Here is a 16,311-nt window from a genome sequence, read left to right on the forward strand (position 1 = left end):
TCCATGGTAAATTTTAACACCTACATGTGAAACTAGGTAGTCTGATTGAATTATGGTTAATACAGTGTACTGTATTCTATCTTAGCATATTAAATGTTCTGAGCAATTCTGCAGTGAAGAACTGTGTCTAACTTTATCAAACCTAGCGTGTCAATTTTATTTTGGAGCTTGGAATGCTATTTAGGATTGGGAGGCTATCTGTTAATCAATCGACTGACCAATATTCTATGGAATGCTTGTACTATAAGATCCTTATGAGTAAAAACAATATCCTATTTGACTTTGTTTTTCGGGTTTTTTTTTAAAATTGAAGTATAATTGATTTACAGTATTGTGTTAGTTTCAGGTATACAGCAAAGTGATTTGGTTATATATATTTATTTTCAGATTATTTTCCATTATAGGTTATTACAAGGTACTGAATATAGTTCCCTGTGCTATATAATAAATCCTTGTTCCTTATCTATTTTATGTGTAGTGGTTTGTATCTGTTAATCCCGTAATGCTGATTTATCCCTCCCTCTCTCCCTTTTGGTAACCATATGTTTGTTTTCTATGCTTGTGCATCTGTTTCTGTTTTGTATATAGATTCATTTGTATTAATTTTTAGATTCCACATGTAAGTGATGTCATAATATTTGTCTTTCTCTGAGTTACTTAACTAAGTATAGTATTCTGTAGGTCCATCCATGTTGCTCCAAATGGCAATATTTCATTCTTTTTATGGCTGAGTAGTATTCCATTGTGTATATGTGTGTGTGTGTGTGTATATACACATATATGTGTGTGTGTGTGTGTATATATATATATATATATATATACATACATACATACATATATACACACACACACACCACCTCTTCTTAAACCAGTCATCTGTTGTTGGGCACTTGAGTTGTTTCCATGTCTTGGCTGAATAGTGCTGCTGTGAACATCGGGGTACATGTATTTTTTCCAAATTAGAGTTTTTGTCTTTTCTCAGTTTATACCTAGGAATGAGATTGCTGGCTCATATGGTTGCTCTATTTTTAGGTTTTTAAGGAACCTCTATACTGTTTTCCATAGTGGCTGCACCAATTTACATTCCCACCAACCCATGTAGGTGGGTTCCCTTTTCACTACAGTCTCTCCAGCATTTTTAATTTGTAAACTTGTTGATGATAGCACATTCTGACCTGTGTTAGGTGATACCTCATTGTTGTTTTGATTTGCATTTCTCTGATAATAAGCAATGTTGAGCATCTTTTCATGTATCTGATAGCCATCTGGATGTCTTCTTTGGAGAAATGTCTATTTAGATCTTCTGCCCATTTTCTGATTGGGTTGTTTGTTTTTTCAATATTGAGTTGTATGAGCTGTTCGTATATTTTGGATATTAACCCCTTGTCAGTAGCATCATTTGCAAACTTTTTCTCCCAGTTCATAAGTTGTCTTTTTGGTTACAGTTTCCTTTTGTTGTGCAAAAGCTTATAACTTTGATTAGGTTCCATTTGTGTTTTTGCTGTTTTGTTTTTATTTTTGTGGGTTTTTAAATTTTTTTGCTTTCATTTCTTTTGCCTTGGGAGACTAATCTAAAAAAAATAATGCTACAATATGTGTCAGAGAATGTCTATGTTCTCTTCTAGGAGTTTTATGGTGTCATGTTTTATATTTAGGTCTTTAAAACATTTTGAGTTTATTTTTGTGTATAGTGTGAGGGAGTGGTCTAATTTCATTGATTTACATGTGTCTTCTGTCCAGCTTTCCCAACACCACTTGTTGAAAAGACATTCTTTCTCCATTGTACCTTCTTGCCTCCTTTGTTATAAATTAATTGGCTGTAGGTGTGTGGGTTTATTTCTGGGCTCTCTATTCTGTTCCATTGATCCATATTTTTTTTTTTGTGCCAATCATGTTGTTTTGATTACTGTAGCTTTGTAGTGTAGTCTGAATTCTGGAAGGGTTATGCCTCCAGCTTTGTTCTTTTTCCTCAGGAACTGCTTTGGAAATTCTGGGTCTTTTGTGCTTCCACAAAAGTTTTATGATTACTTGTTCTAGTTAGATAGTTAGATTAGTTATTCTGGTTAGTATTAAATCTGTAGGTTGCTATGGGTGGTATAGCCATTTTTTGATATATATATATATATATATATATATCTATATATATTTGTATTGAAGTATAGTCAGTTTACAACATTGTGTCAATTTCTGATGCACAGTATAATGCTTCAGTCATACATGAATATACATATATTTGTTTTCACATTCTTTTTCACCATAAGTTACTACAGTGTATTGAATATAGTTCTTTGTTCTGGTTTAGCCATTTTAACAAGATTAATTCTTCCAGTCCAAGCACATGGGGTATCTTTCCATTTCTTTGAATCATCTTCAGTTTCCTTTCTCAGTGCTTTATAGTTTTCAGTATATGTCTTTCACCTCCTTTATTCCTAAGTATTTTATTTTTTGACACAATTTCAAATGAGTTTTTTTAACTTTCTCTTTCTCATGTTTCATTGTTAGTGTAAAGAAATGCAACAGATTTCTGTCTATTAATCTTGTATCCTGCTACCTTGCTGATTTCATTTGTTAGTTCTATTTGACTTTATAGTTTGAAGTTAAGAGCACTAACTTCAGCGTCATTTACAGATGTAATTTTCTCCCAGCTCTTGCCGTTTCTTAGCCATGCTCTTAAGCTCCTAAGCCTCAGTTTCTTCATAAGACTGAAATGAGTTTCTACCTTGTACTGTGAGGACAGTTAAATGAGATGATGAATATAAAGCATTTACCACAGTACTTGGTAAATGGTAGGAGTCAAATAATGTTAGGTTTTCTACTGTTGATATTCTTGTTGGTGATACTATTTACTATTTCCCATCTGGGTCAGATAGCTATTTCAATAAATGCTTGCTGAATTAATGTGTTAGTTTTCAGTTACGTTATTTAACATTTTTACCTTATCTACAATTTTCAGTTTGTTTGAAATTTTTAGAAAATATATGGCATGAGTAACTTTGATAACATCATATCTTCTGATAAACTTTTACTTTTAATATTTACATTTGCTACATAGTTAGAAGAGAGATTGAAGTGTTTTCTCTTTTTTAATTTTAGAGACCTATTACTACATTTCTCCATTAGTTGGTGTCTTTTTCTTGGCTCTAACTCCTATCTGGATTATAATAGCTGCCAAACATCCAGCCACAAGGACAGTTCTCCACTCAGGCTGGGAGCCTGTCATAACAGCTATGGTTATAAGTAGGTTAGTATTAAAATGTGTGTGTGTGTGTTTGGAGGGGGAAGGGCGAGTTTATACTATACACATGTATCTATCTATATATAAATAGACATATAGATAGATTGATATAAACAAACCAGTTGCCTGTTTTTATTTCTTAGATCAGTCATTTTAATGTGAGTTCTTTATTATCCCAGGTAGTAGGGACAGAAATTACAAGAGTTGTTGAAATCAGTAGATGTACAGAACCTCATTTGGCTACTAGTTTCAAACTTTTCCCCAACCAAATTCTTACCAGAAGGATGACTAAAATTTAGTGGTGTTTATCTTTGTGTGTATGTGTGTGTTTTAAGCTGACAATGACATTACTTATTTTGAACAGTAAGTTGCTCAGATAAGTATCAGGAAATGTTAGAAATGTACATACCATTTGACTACTCCACTTCTAGGATTCTGACAGGACTTAAAGATATAATTAAGGATATATGCAAATGATTAAGTTTTAAAGATACTCATCACAGTGGAACTTTTAATAACAAAAAAGAGAAAGAATACAGATATCTAGCAATCATGTATTCATCAAATGAATTATGGCATAGTCACAAAATGAAATATTAGCCAGCTGTCAGAAATAAAATTGTAATGTTTCTATTGATGTGGAAAGATGTTCATTATAAATTGAGTGAAAGGAGAAAGCTAGAAAAGAGTATGAATTTCCTATTAAACTTGGTAGATTGACTCATGTTTGTCTTCTTACTGAAACTATTAAAATGACAGTAAAAGAATAAAAAAGCTATACAACCACAAAAACAAAGGAGGAGCAGAGAGGACACTAGGTGAGAGATTTAACAAAATTAGTAAGATAGGAATTAGTTGGATGGTTGTTAACTGAACTAACAGAAAGAAGAAAATTTAAATCTAACTGCCTACAGGACAAGGGCGCACCCATAAGAGGCTAGCTGATTTAAGCCTTGGAAACCCCCAAAGATGGAGGACCTAGAGGCACTAAATACTTCAAAAAGCTGAAATTAAGAAGATTGGTTGCGTTAATATAAGAAGCAGTTGTATCCTAAAAGCCCTTTTCCAGCTTGAGTGCCAGGGTGCCTGCCCCCTTGCACTGTAGCAGAAGATGAGAATTAACCCTGGAGAGGCTAAATTAGCCTCTCGGTTCAGAATCACCTGCACCAGTGAGGCTGTAGATTAAGCAGTGTGAAAAACAATGATTAAGGAAAAGTCTACATGCTGAACAGTGAATACTCTATCCTACTTCCTTTCGTTTTCTCATAGAATGCTGGCAGTCTGGCTTATACCCCCCGGTGAAAAATTAGGTCATTCCTTTCTGGGGAAACTCATCAGCACAAAAGAAAGACCTGCAGAGACTGACCCTGTGGGTCCTTTAGTGAAAGAGCTGCTTGTCCTACCTGACCATTCTTCAGTGAGGCCCACCTGCTGACAAGCTCTGACCATGTACACAGAGAGCTCCAAGTATGCTTTGCAGTCGTCCCTAAAGGAGGAGCAGGCAGTAAAGGATTGTCAGACATTTGATTATCAAGGCTTTTAACATGACAGAGACCCCCCCCCCAAAAAAAAGGTGCTCAAAAAAGTACAGGCATAGTCCAAAGGTCTCAAAAACCTATCACCAGTATTCTTAGTGAAACTAGAGAAGCTATGGCATCTATAATATAAGAACAGAATACTCTAATAAAGAGGATTTGAAAAGCTGAAAAAGCTCTTGGGAATTTAAAAATATATAAATAGCAGAAACAAAAAAATTCAGCAGAAAAATTTTGAAGATAGGGTTGAAGAACTATCCTGGAAAGCAGAACAGAAAGCAAAGAGGTGGACAATTGGAGGTGAACCATAAGGATAGTAAATTATCAAAGAAATAATACAAGAAAATTACCCAGAACTGAAGAATGTGTGTTTCCAGATTGAAAGGGCCTGCTGAGTACCTTGAACAGTGGATTAGAGTATAAGGGACCCAAATCAAAGCATGTTATCATAAACCTCAGAAGCTTTCAGGAAGAAGAATCAAATTGCTTATGAAGTATTGGGAACTGGAATGATGCCCAGTTGCAACACCAAAAGTGACTCTCTCAAAATTCTGAGGGAAAATTATTTTGGACATTAAATGTGATCACTAAATCAACCAAATGTAGGCTCAAGAAGTTTTCAGACATGTGGGATCTCAAAAAATTTGCTTCCTGTATATCTTTTCATATGGAAGCTGAAAGTAGATAAGGTCTAACAAAGTGAGAAAATCATTGGGAAAGAGGGCGACACAGGAAGGAGGAAACATATTCCATGACAGCATGTGGTTCATTTTTCTGTAATGCAGATTGCATTTTCCTGGGAAATTCAGGCAACAGGATCCCCAAAAATGTTGGGACTCGATCATAGTAGGCAGACCAAGACACATCGTGGGGAGAGTGAAGGGAAGGTGTGGAATGACAGTGGTGCATCAGGCCCAGAGAGAGGTGTCCAGTTTGGCAGGAGGACAGTGGGCTTAGGGAGGAATGTCTAGGGAAAAAAAAGTGGAACTGATGGATTACCTGATGAGCTTGACCCTATTCAGAGGCCTTTCATTAACTTTGCTACAAATTTGAGGTGAATTAGTAATAAGTACCTAAAAAATTTAAGAAAAATATAAGACAGCACAAAAAAGTACAAGTGAGGAAATCTGATCATACACTTTGTGGCTCATTTGTGAATAATGATGATGTTATAATAAAGTAAACCCTAAATAGTTCACCAAAAAGTTATAATATAGCCAACTGGCAGGAAAAAGGGAAGAAGGGAATTGTGAAGGGACTAAGGTGGGAAGGGGAGGGTCAGAGACTGAATGCTCATTTGCCGCAGTGTAAGTTATTAGTAAATGTCAGAGTCAAGAAATAGCTGTATAAATATGTTTAGCAGTAGATGCTTAAATGCCAGGAGAAACAGTTAAAGAAGTTAAAAAGCATTGTGAAGAGAGAGCAGGATCCGGGGTAGGGCAGGGGAGACTATTTGATAAGTTTTGTGGTGCTTTCACTTTTTAAATGATGTGCATACATTTGTTTGATAAAAATATTTAATGAAAGTGAAGAATGCTTTTACAGTTTGAGTTTTTGTTTTTAAGAATATACGTGTTTAAAAATGTCTGGGAGGCTATATGTCAGTTTAACCATGGTTGATTTTTATTTTCTTTTTGTTTGTATTTTCTAGTTTTTCTATAATAGGTTTTATTACCTGAGTAATAAAAATATTTTAAAATGTATTTTAGCAAGTGTTCTTGTTATATATACAACATGATCCGAGTATTTTTGGCAGGGAAATTTATTCTTTAACACATAACTAGTTTATTCTATAAAATATGTATTTTTTTTAATTAGGGCTTATAATAGTGAAATATTTCTAAGGGTGACTATTTTTGGACTTTATAGTATACCTTTTAATGGGAACTCCTACCAGTTTAGGATTATTAAGCCATTCACTTATTTTATTAAAAAATTAAAATAATAAAAATATAATAATTTCCTAGTATTAACTCTCAGGTAGTGTGGTAAGATCTGATCTGATATTTGGCATCAGCCCCATTCTGTGTCAGCATACAGTTCATTCTCCTGTAATGTGGATTGCATTTTCCTAGAAGATTTAGGCAACAGGATCCCATGGAATATTGCGACTGGCAATGCTTTATAGTATGTAGACCTAGAGACTGAAGTTAACCAATTGATAATGATCTTGGAAACAAAAACAGATCGCTCAGCTCCATTGAGACGTTGAGAGTGTATATGTTTCTACTATAGAACCGTATTTTATTTTTCCAGACCTCTGTTCTCCAATTGAGCTCTTTCTATGGCTACAACTGATTATTTTAATTTACCCGTGATAAGACACATCCTAACTGTATCTAGTTTTAACATGATAAAAATTATCCTTTTAATGGCTTGTATACTTGAAGTATGAAAAGATACTCTCTTTAAAACTATCTTTTAGTTGTAAGAGTAATAAATGAACGTGGCTTTTAAAAATTAATAAGTATAGAAAGATATTAAATGACCATGAGTCCCTTGTCAGTCTCACCCCCTAGAGATTTACATACTTAATTTCTTATATGTCCTTCCAGACATTTTAATGCACTTAAAGTTTGTGCTTTTTTCCTTTTTGCATGTAACATATCTTGGAGACAAGAAAGCCCTAAAATGTGGGGCCACAGCTTATGCCATGTTTTATTTTCAACATTTTGCTGTTGACATTGATTTTTGCTTTGAATATTTTTTCTTTTTATTCTGTTTTTTAATGTCTAAATATTTTATTTGTAAAAGTAGGGGTGTTTGTATATAACGAACAGCTTCAAATTAGCACATTTCGTTTCCTTTTCCCTAAATTGTATGTTTTTATATCTTTCAGCATTGGGGGCCTTATTCTGGACACAACTGTATCTGATCCAAACTTGGTTGGGATTGTTGTTTACACACCAGTTATTAATGGTAAGAATTAGATATACTGTTTCATAACGATACCATATCTCTCTGTATTCTTAGGTACTAACAGGTATCTTTGGGTTCAGATTTTAAAAGGTCTGTCTTCCCATCCCATCCATTTTATTTTCGATCCTAGGTTGTTACTGCTGGTGGAAATTACCTTCCCTGTTCTCTGTGTGCAGAACACATTTTTTTTTTAAAAAGAACTGTTTTATAATCTTATCACTATTTGTTTGAGAGTCAGACATACTTGATTTTTAAGGTTTGTATGGCAAAATGGGATATTTCAGTTCTGTATTACTGTTTATTTTGGGCTTATCTGCTGTCTTGTATTGTTTTGTTGCTGCCCTTGTCGATTTTGATGGGTAAATTATTAGAGTTAGCTAGAATTAAGCATTGCTGGTGTCATTTCAGGCCATTAAAATCTATCACACTTCTGCTGATCCCTTTCAAATCTGCCTTAACTTTTTTCTTATCTATAAAATGGAAATTACAATACTTAAATTCACAGGGATTTTTTTGTACAGATTCCATTTAATAAGATAATTTTAGTCTAGTCCTACTGGCTTTTGGGCTGGCTGTCATTAAATTGGATTTCAGTATAGCCCAAGCCTATATACTTTAAAAAATAATTCTACCTGAGGAAATATACATCACAGGATATACTACACATTTAATATAAATTACTTTTATGTATTTATGTATAAGAAAATATATGAAAGCAAGTTCTCCAAATCTAATTTCACACCTAAAAATCTTTACTGAACATTTTAATCTTGGGGTAACTGGACAAATTTCCCCCAGAGATGCCCTTCCTGGTTTTCCTGGTACCAACAGTCTGCCCATCACCTGCCTTTAAAATCATGGAACCATTTGATTCAACCCGGCCATTCATCCTCTGTGAATAGATGATGGCCAAACCTTGTCTCTTTGTGCTTTAACAGAATTCACTTGTTCATTTACTTATATAACAAACATGTCTTACTGTTGTTTTCTACTAATGTCTCACTCCAGCCATCATTCAAGTAATAAAGTAGCCTTCCTGATTCGCTCACCAAGGTGAGAGAGATGTTGATACGTTTATTGGCAGGGAGGCAAAGGAGTAATAGAAAAGGAAGGATTAAGGACGCATGAGCAATGGTAAATAATGAAGGAGTAAGGTCCACAAAATGATGGGCTACAAAGTAGCCTTAGAAAGAAAGGATACCCCTTACTTCGATGGAGTAATAAAAGGAGTCCTGAAGAGAGACTAAGGTGAAGGGCCTTACAGTGACATTCTCAGTTGTCCCAAGAAGGTAGATAGATTCATTTCTCTAGCAGTATTTGCCAAACTGTTTCATGTCATAGTACACGCAGAAAATTATAATATTTGGATGGCACATGGGGGTGAAGAAGGAGGAGAACACTTGTTACCAGAAGCAACCCCTTGAGGGCCGCAGCTGCCTTAGACCTATCCTACCCGTGCGGAGCTTAGGAGAACAGTACCTAGACACACCTGTAACCTGTTTAAGACATTCTAGTTTGGGAAGTTCCTTTCTAGGCAGCGTTTCTCAGCCTTTTTTCATTGTTGCCCTCTGAAGGAGCCACTTTAAACCTTTTTTTCCTCCTAAATGTGCCCATCCATGAAATTTTAATATCACAGATCCATTTCTGTACTATATGTATATCTGTGCTTTATAAATAAGATACTGAATATAGTTGCCTGTGCTAGACAGTAGGACTTTGCTGTTTATCTACTTTTTTTATTTAAAAAATTTTTATTGAAGTATAGTCTGTTTACAATGTTTTGTTAATTTCTGGTGTACAGCATAATGTTTCATTTATAAATATATATGTATTCCTTTCATATTCTTTTTCATTATAGATTATTACAAGATATTGAATACAGTTCCCTGTACTATATAGTAGAACCTTACTGTTTATCTACTTTATACATAGGAGTGTGTATCTGCTAATCCCAAACTTCTAATTTATCCCTCCCCACTTCTTTCCCCTTTGGTAGCCGTTAAGTTTGTTTTCTATGTCTATTTCTACTACCCTTTGCATTTCTTGAAACTAAAAGAGCAATACCTGTATGTGAGTTCTGATAAGGAGTCATGAAAGGAGGAGAAGTGAAGTTGGCTAAAATATGTAGGTACATATGGAAGATACGAGATCTGTTGTGCTGTTGATTATAAGGGTTTACTTTTTAATGAAATGAACTTTCACTTCAGGTCCCCTTGGGACTGTCCAAAAGAATCACTGACATAGTTTGAAATATATTCTATGCTGTGAGTGTTAAATATTTCCTGGAAACATATTTCTAAATTTAATAAAACGTGAGGTTGGATTTTAAAGTAGTCCTTAGATGAACCTTCTGAATTTATTCATGCTATCAAACCTTATGTTATCATTCTAGCAATAAAGTACTTAAAAATTAGTTCTTGTGGACACCGAAGCCTCTCACTAATTATTTAATATGTTGGAAATCTGCTTTTATTAATGTTATTAATTTATGTGACAATCTTTAGGTGTTCTCCACTAGCTTTAGTAGTATAATTAGTCTGTGAGGAATTTAAGTAATTTAAAAGAAATGCTGATAGCCCAGCTCTTAGTAGAAGTATAGTGTACGTCATGATAACAAGAAAGCATTTTTGGCAGTAAGAAAAGCCAATTATTCCAAGGTAATAATTCTGCTGTAGTTTAAAAATATAATCAGGGATCATGATGAGCTCATAATGGGGTTTTAATTCCATGGGAGGCTAAAACTTTAATAAGCTTCCACACTATGTTAGCTATTTTGTCTTCCATATGATGCCTTTAATCTACCAGAAACTGACTTTTGTGTAGAGTATGAACAGGAATCCAATTTCATGGCATTTTTGGCATATTAATAACTAGTTATCGACTTCCGGGCAAGATGGCGGAGTAGAAGGACGCTTGTAAGTCACCCTCTCCCACAAATACACCAAGACCCACATCTACAGACCCACTCAGCCAACCAGAGCACCTGCGGAACTCCGACAGAACATCGCCCTCTTCAAAAGATAAAGACGCCAAAAATCTGGTAGGAGAAAAGGAAAAAAGAAAGAACAAAAGGCAAAGCAGCGCGGGACGGGTCCCACGGGGAGGGAGCGGCAAAGGAGGACTGGCGCTCGCTCGCTGGGTCTCCCCTCTCCAACTGAGAGGCCAGCAGGACAGAGGGGGAGCCTCCAAGGCTCGGATCTGTACAGAGCAGCCCTTGTCTGACAGAACTAAGTTAAACGGGCACAGAGCGTCCCCCCGACACCCAGCCTGAGACGCGGGCCGGCAGCGGCAGGCAGAGCCAGGCTGCACAAGCCGGGCGGAGGACAGGGGCGGCTGCACGGAGGCAGCTCCGGGGGACTGCAAGGGGCTGGGCGCCGGGGCTGTGGGAGTACAGGACAGAACAACCTGGGCCCTCCATAAAACAGCAAGGTTGATGTGCTCTTGGGGGAAGGGTGCATACCCCCATCTCTGAAAACCCGCGGAAACTTTTCAGGGGAAGAGGGGCGGGGCCCAGGCAGAGCCGCCATATTCTCCGGCGCTGAGCACCCAGGCGGGGGCAGGGGCGAAACCTGCGTCCGCACCAAAGGGCTTAGCAGCCTCAAGGGCCAGACTGAGGCGGGCCTACAGCCCTGGGCAGATAGGATCCTTCCATTCTGGTCCCCCAGAGAACTTGCTCCACAAAGACAAACAAGCATCTGGGTCTTGGCTCGGAGCAGGGACGAGGCTGCCCTAGGTCTTCCCCGAGCCCACCCTCGGAGCGCGACCAGGGCGGAGCGCCGACCAGGACAGAGCGCGACCAGGGCGGAGCGCCGGCGCAGAGCCCGCAGCCGCACGGAGCGGAGCTACCGGCGGCACAGGCAGGGGGAGAGCGGCCCCCCCGCCTGTCGGGCAGGAACACAACCCCTGACCGAGGTGCTGGGAAGGGGCACTACCCGCCCTCCTGCCTGGCCAGTCTGCAACATCTGACTGCGGCATCCGGAGGGGCAGTGACCCGCCCGCCCGCAGCAGAGGAGAGCTGCATCTGACCCCGTGTTAGGAGGAGGCGCGATCGGCTTGCCGACAGGTGCTGGGAGCAGCACAGAAGAGGGCGCCAACGGAGGGCCTATGAAAACAAGCTGAGCTTCCAAAACAGGACGAAGACAGAAGGACATCACATTAAAAGCACACAGACTCCAGGAGAACACCGACAACCCCCTTTTTTTTTTTTTTTGGTTTTTGTTTTGCTTTGTTTTGTTTTTTTGTTTTCTGTTTTTGTTTTTGTTTTGTTTTGTTTTAATCTGTTTTTACCTGTTCTATTTTCAATTACTCTTTTAATTTTTACTTCTTAATTCATTTTTATTTCTCTTGGGTTTTGATGTCCTGTTATTGATTAGACACAGGCTTCAAACACATATATTCATCTCCCCACCCCCCCTTTTTTTTTAAGGGTTTTAAAAGGACGTCTCCACCCGGTTAATACTCTGCTTCAACCCGCTCTTCTATTATTCATTATACATTGTTTTCAAACCCTCTTTCTCCCGTCTTTTAAAAATCTTTCTCTCTCTCTCTTATTCTTTTCTCTTTTTTTCTTTTTCTTTTTTCTTTTTTTTTTCCTAAGTTCTATTCCTAAATAGGCATTAGATAGATAAAATCCTTAAGATCCAAAATAAACAACTGATACTCCATAAACCACAGTGCCAGAGAGGTATGAGCAAGATGAAGAAGCAGAGAAACCTTTCCCAATTAAAACAACAAGAGGAATCCCCTGAAAGAAAGCTCAATGAAATAGACATCGATAGCCTACTAGATCAAGATTTCAAAAAAGGAGTGATCAAATTGCTGAAGGAATTAAAAGAGATAATGCTTAGAGAAATAAAATATGTCAAAAATGAAATTGAAGCTATAAAGAAGAGCCAAGCAAAATGGGAAAACTCAATGACAGAGATGAGGAATGATCTAACAGCTGTGCAAAACCGACTAGTTAATGCAGAGGAACGAATTAGTGATCTAGAAGACAGGGCAACAGAAAGCACCCATTCAGAAGAACTACAAGATAAGCAAATAAAAAATAATGATAATAGCATAAGGGACCTATGGGATAATATAAAGCGTCCCAATCTTCGCATAATAGGGGTCCCAGAAGGGGAAGAAGGATCAAAGGGAATTGAAAAGGTTTTTGAAGAAATCATGACTGAAAACTTCCCAAACTTAAAGAAGGAATCAGATATACAAGTACAGGAAGCTCAGAGGGTCCCAAACAGGAAGAACCCAAATAGACCCACGCCAAGACATATCATAATCAAGATGGCCAGAGTCAAGGATAAAGAAATGGTTCTAAAGGCAGCAAGAGAAAAGCAAAGAGTGAACTACAAGGGAACCCCCATAAGGCTCTCAGCTGATTTCTCTACACAAACACTACAGGCCAGAAGGGAGTGGCAAGATATATTCAAAGCCCTGAATGAAAAAAAGATGCAGCCTAGGATACTTTATCCAGCAAGGCTATCCTTTAGGATAGAAGAAGAAATAAAGAGTTTCACAGACAAAAAAAAGCTGCAGGAGTTTAGCAACACTAAACCCATGCTAAAAGAAATATTGAAAGGGCTATTCTAAATAGAAAAGCAGCAGGATGCTACAGAAATGAGAAACGTACAACTGGAAAGGTGATAACTCATGAATTACAAATAAAGAAAACATGAAATTATAAAAGAAGACATACAAATCACTGAGAGTGGGAGAGGGAGGCAGGGAAATATAGAATTTTTTTCTTTCTTTTTTAAATTTTTTTAACAGTAGGATGGGTTTGAGATCATGTTATTATCAGTTTATTAAAAACAGGTATAGGTTAATAGATTTACAAAAAAGGGTAACCACAAGTCAAAAATTTACAAGGGAGTCACAAAAATTAAATAAAATCCATGATAATACAAAGGAAAATTACCAAACCACAAAAGGAAGAAGAAAGGAACAAAGAGGATATACCAATTCAACTGCAAAGATAAGTTCAAAATGGCAATAAACACACATCTATCATTAATTACTGTAAATGTTAATGGACTAAATGCTCCAGTCAAAAGACATAGAGTGGCAGAGTGGATAATAAAGCAAGAACCTTCAATATGCTGCATACAAGAGACCCACTTTAGGGAGAAGGACACATATAGATTGAGAGTGAAAGGATGGAAAAGGATATTCCATGCAAATGGAAAAGCCAGAAAAGCAGGTGTTGCAGTACTGATTTCAGAGAAAATAGACTTTAAAACAAAGGCCATAAAGAAAGATAAAGAAGGACATTTTATAATGATTAAAGGAGTGATACAAGATGAAGATATTACACTCGTTAATATATATGCACCCAATATAGGAGCACCTAAGTACATACAAGAATTACTAACAGAGATAAAGGGGGATATTGATGGGAATACAATCATAGTTGGAGATTTTAACACTGCATTAACATCACTAGACAGATCTTCCAGACAGAAAATAAACAAGGCAACAGAGAAATTAAATACTACAATAGAAAAACTGATTTGGTGGATATTTTCAGAGCATTACACCCCCCAAAAATAGAATATACATTCTTTTCAAGTGCACATGAAACATTTTCCAGAATCGATCATGTACTTGGACACAAAAGAAACCTCAACAAATTTAAGAAGATAGAAATTATCTCAAGCATCTTTACTGACCACAATGCCATGAAACTGGAAATCAACAACAGAGAAACAAAGTAGAAAAAAAGAAAAGCATGGAGATTAAACAATATGTTGTTGAAAAAACAATGGATCAATGAGGAAATCAAAGCTGAAATTAATCCCACTCCTGGGCTTGTACCCAGAAGGAAATCTACTTCAGGATGACACTTGCACCCCAATGTTCATAGCAGCACTATTTACAATAGCCAAAACATGGAAACAACCTAAATGTCCATCAACAGGTGACTGGATAAAGAAGATGTGGTATATTTATACAATGGAATACTACTCAGCCATAAAAACCGACAACATAATGCCATTTGCAGCAACATGGATGCTCCTAGAGAATGTCATTCTAAGTGAAGTAAGCCAGAAAGAGAAAGAAAAATACCATATGAGATCGCTCATATGTGGAATCTAAAAAACAAAAACAAACAAACAAACAAAAACAAAGCATAAATACAGGACAGAAATAGACTCATGGACAGAGAATACAGACTTGTGGTTACCGGGGGGGGGGGGGGGGGGCGGGGGTAGAGGGTGGGAAGGGATAGACTGGGATTTCAAAATTGTAGAACAGATAAACAAGATTACACTGTATAGCACAGGGAAATATACACAAAATGTTATGATAAATCACAGAGAAAAAAATGTGACAATGAGTGTGTATATGTCCATGTATGACTGAAAAATTGTACTGAACACTGGAATTTGACACAACACTGTAAAATGATTATGAATCAATAAAAATGTAAAAAAAAAACAAAAAACTAGTTATCTTGGCACTATTTATTGAAAAGTCTGTAGCACTGTTAATGATCTGCAGCACCTCATCTGTGTGTTTTATGCGTGTTTGTGTGTGTTTCTGTGTATGTCTGTGTGTGGTTATCAGAAGTTCCTCTTCATTAGAGATTTTAATAATAAATAGTAAAATGCTGAATTTTATTAATTTTTCTGCATTTACTTATATTTTTCTACATTTTTAATATAATTATATTTTCCCTCCATTTATTTGTTAATACACTGTATTACATTATTTTCAAATATTAAATCAGCCTTACATTCCTAGGATAAATCCAGTTTTGTTGTGATATATTATACATTTAACATTTTGCTGGATTTGGTTTATCAACAGTTAGTTTGGTATCTTTTTATGTGTGTTTTTATTCATAAGGTGGGCCTATAATTTTCCTTTTTCATATTGCTATTGTTGGATTTTGAACTCAGTTATGCTAGTTTCATTATGTGAGTTAGATATACTACTCATTTTATATTGTAAAATAGTATGTGTAAGATTTTGCTGTTTTTAGTATTTATTATCTGTTGCTTAAATATTTGGTGGAACTCACTTGAAAAAAAAACAAAGCAAACATCTTATGTGGGCTTGGTGGTTTTTTGAGGAAGATTTAAAATTTTAGATTCAATTTCTTTAATCATTACAGAATGATTCAAGTTTTCTATTTCTTCTTGAGTTACTTTTGTTGTTGTGTATATTTTAGGATATTTTCCCATTTGAATTTTTAAGTTTATTGGCATAAAGGTGTTCATATTGTTATTTTAAAAATATTGACAGCAGTTAGAATTATGACTTCCTTTTTTTCCCTGTTGTTTGTGCTTCCTCTTTTTTCTTTTCAAATAGCCAGTATTTAACTTTTTTGATTTTCTTAATTTTCTCTCTTTTCATTATTTTCCTTCTTCAAGTTTGTATTAATAGTTCTGTCTTTTCCAGCTTCTTGAGGTAGATGCTTAGGTCTGTAAACCTTCTTTTTTAGTGTATGCATTTAAGAAGGTAAGTATGCCTCTTAGTACTGCTTTAGCTACATCCTACATGCTTTTGAATGTAATATTTAATTTCCATTCAAATACAAATGGTTTTTAATTTGTAATCATGATTTCTTCTTTAATTTTCAAGTTATTTAGAGATGTGTTTTCTCAGTTTCCATAGAGT

At 36.2% G+C, this 16,311-nt stretch overlaps 1 protein-coding gene across 6 annotated transcripts in view; it reads left to right on the forward strand.

Annotated features, from left to right (window-relative positions):
- Positions 1-16,311, forward strand: part of SLC41A2 (solute carrier family 41 member 2) — a 103,966-nt gene that overhangs the window by 59,700 nt on the left and 27,955 nt on the right. For 5 of the 6 annotated variants that reach the window (XM_072973079.1, XM_072973077.1, XM_072973081.1 and 2 more), the window contains 2 exons: positions 3,094-3,241; positions 7,610-7,689. In XM_072973079.1, the coding sequence (XP_072829180.1) occupies positions 3,094-3,241; positions 7,610-7,689 (228 nt within the window). Of the gene's footprint in view, positions 1-3,093; positions 3,242-7,609; positions 7,690-10,563; positions 10,730-16,311 lie in introns of all 6 variants that reach the window. The other variant, XR_012078463.1, reaches the window with a different exon arrangement.

This window comes from Vicugna pacos, chromosome 12 (genome assembly GCF_048564905.1).
Source record: "Vicugna pacos chromosome 12, VicPac4, whole genome shotgun sequence".
In the NCBI taxonomy this organism is placed as follows: domain Eukaryota; kingdom Metazoa; phylum Chordata; class Mammalia; order Artiodactyla; family Camelidae; genus Vicugna; species Vicugna pacos.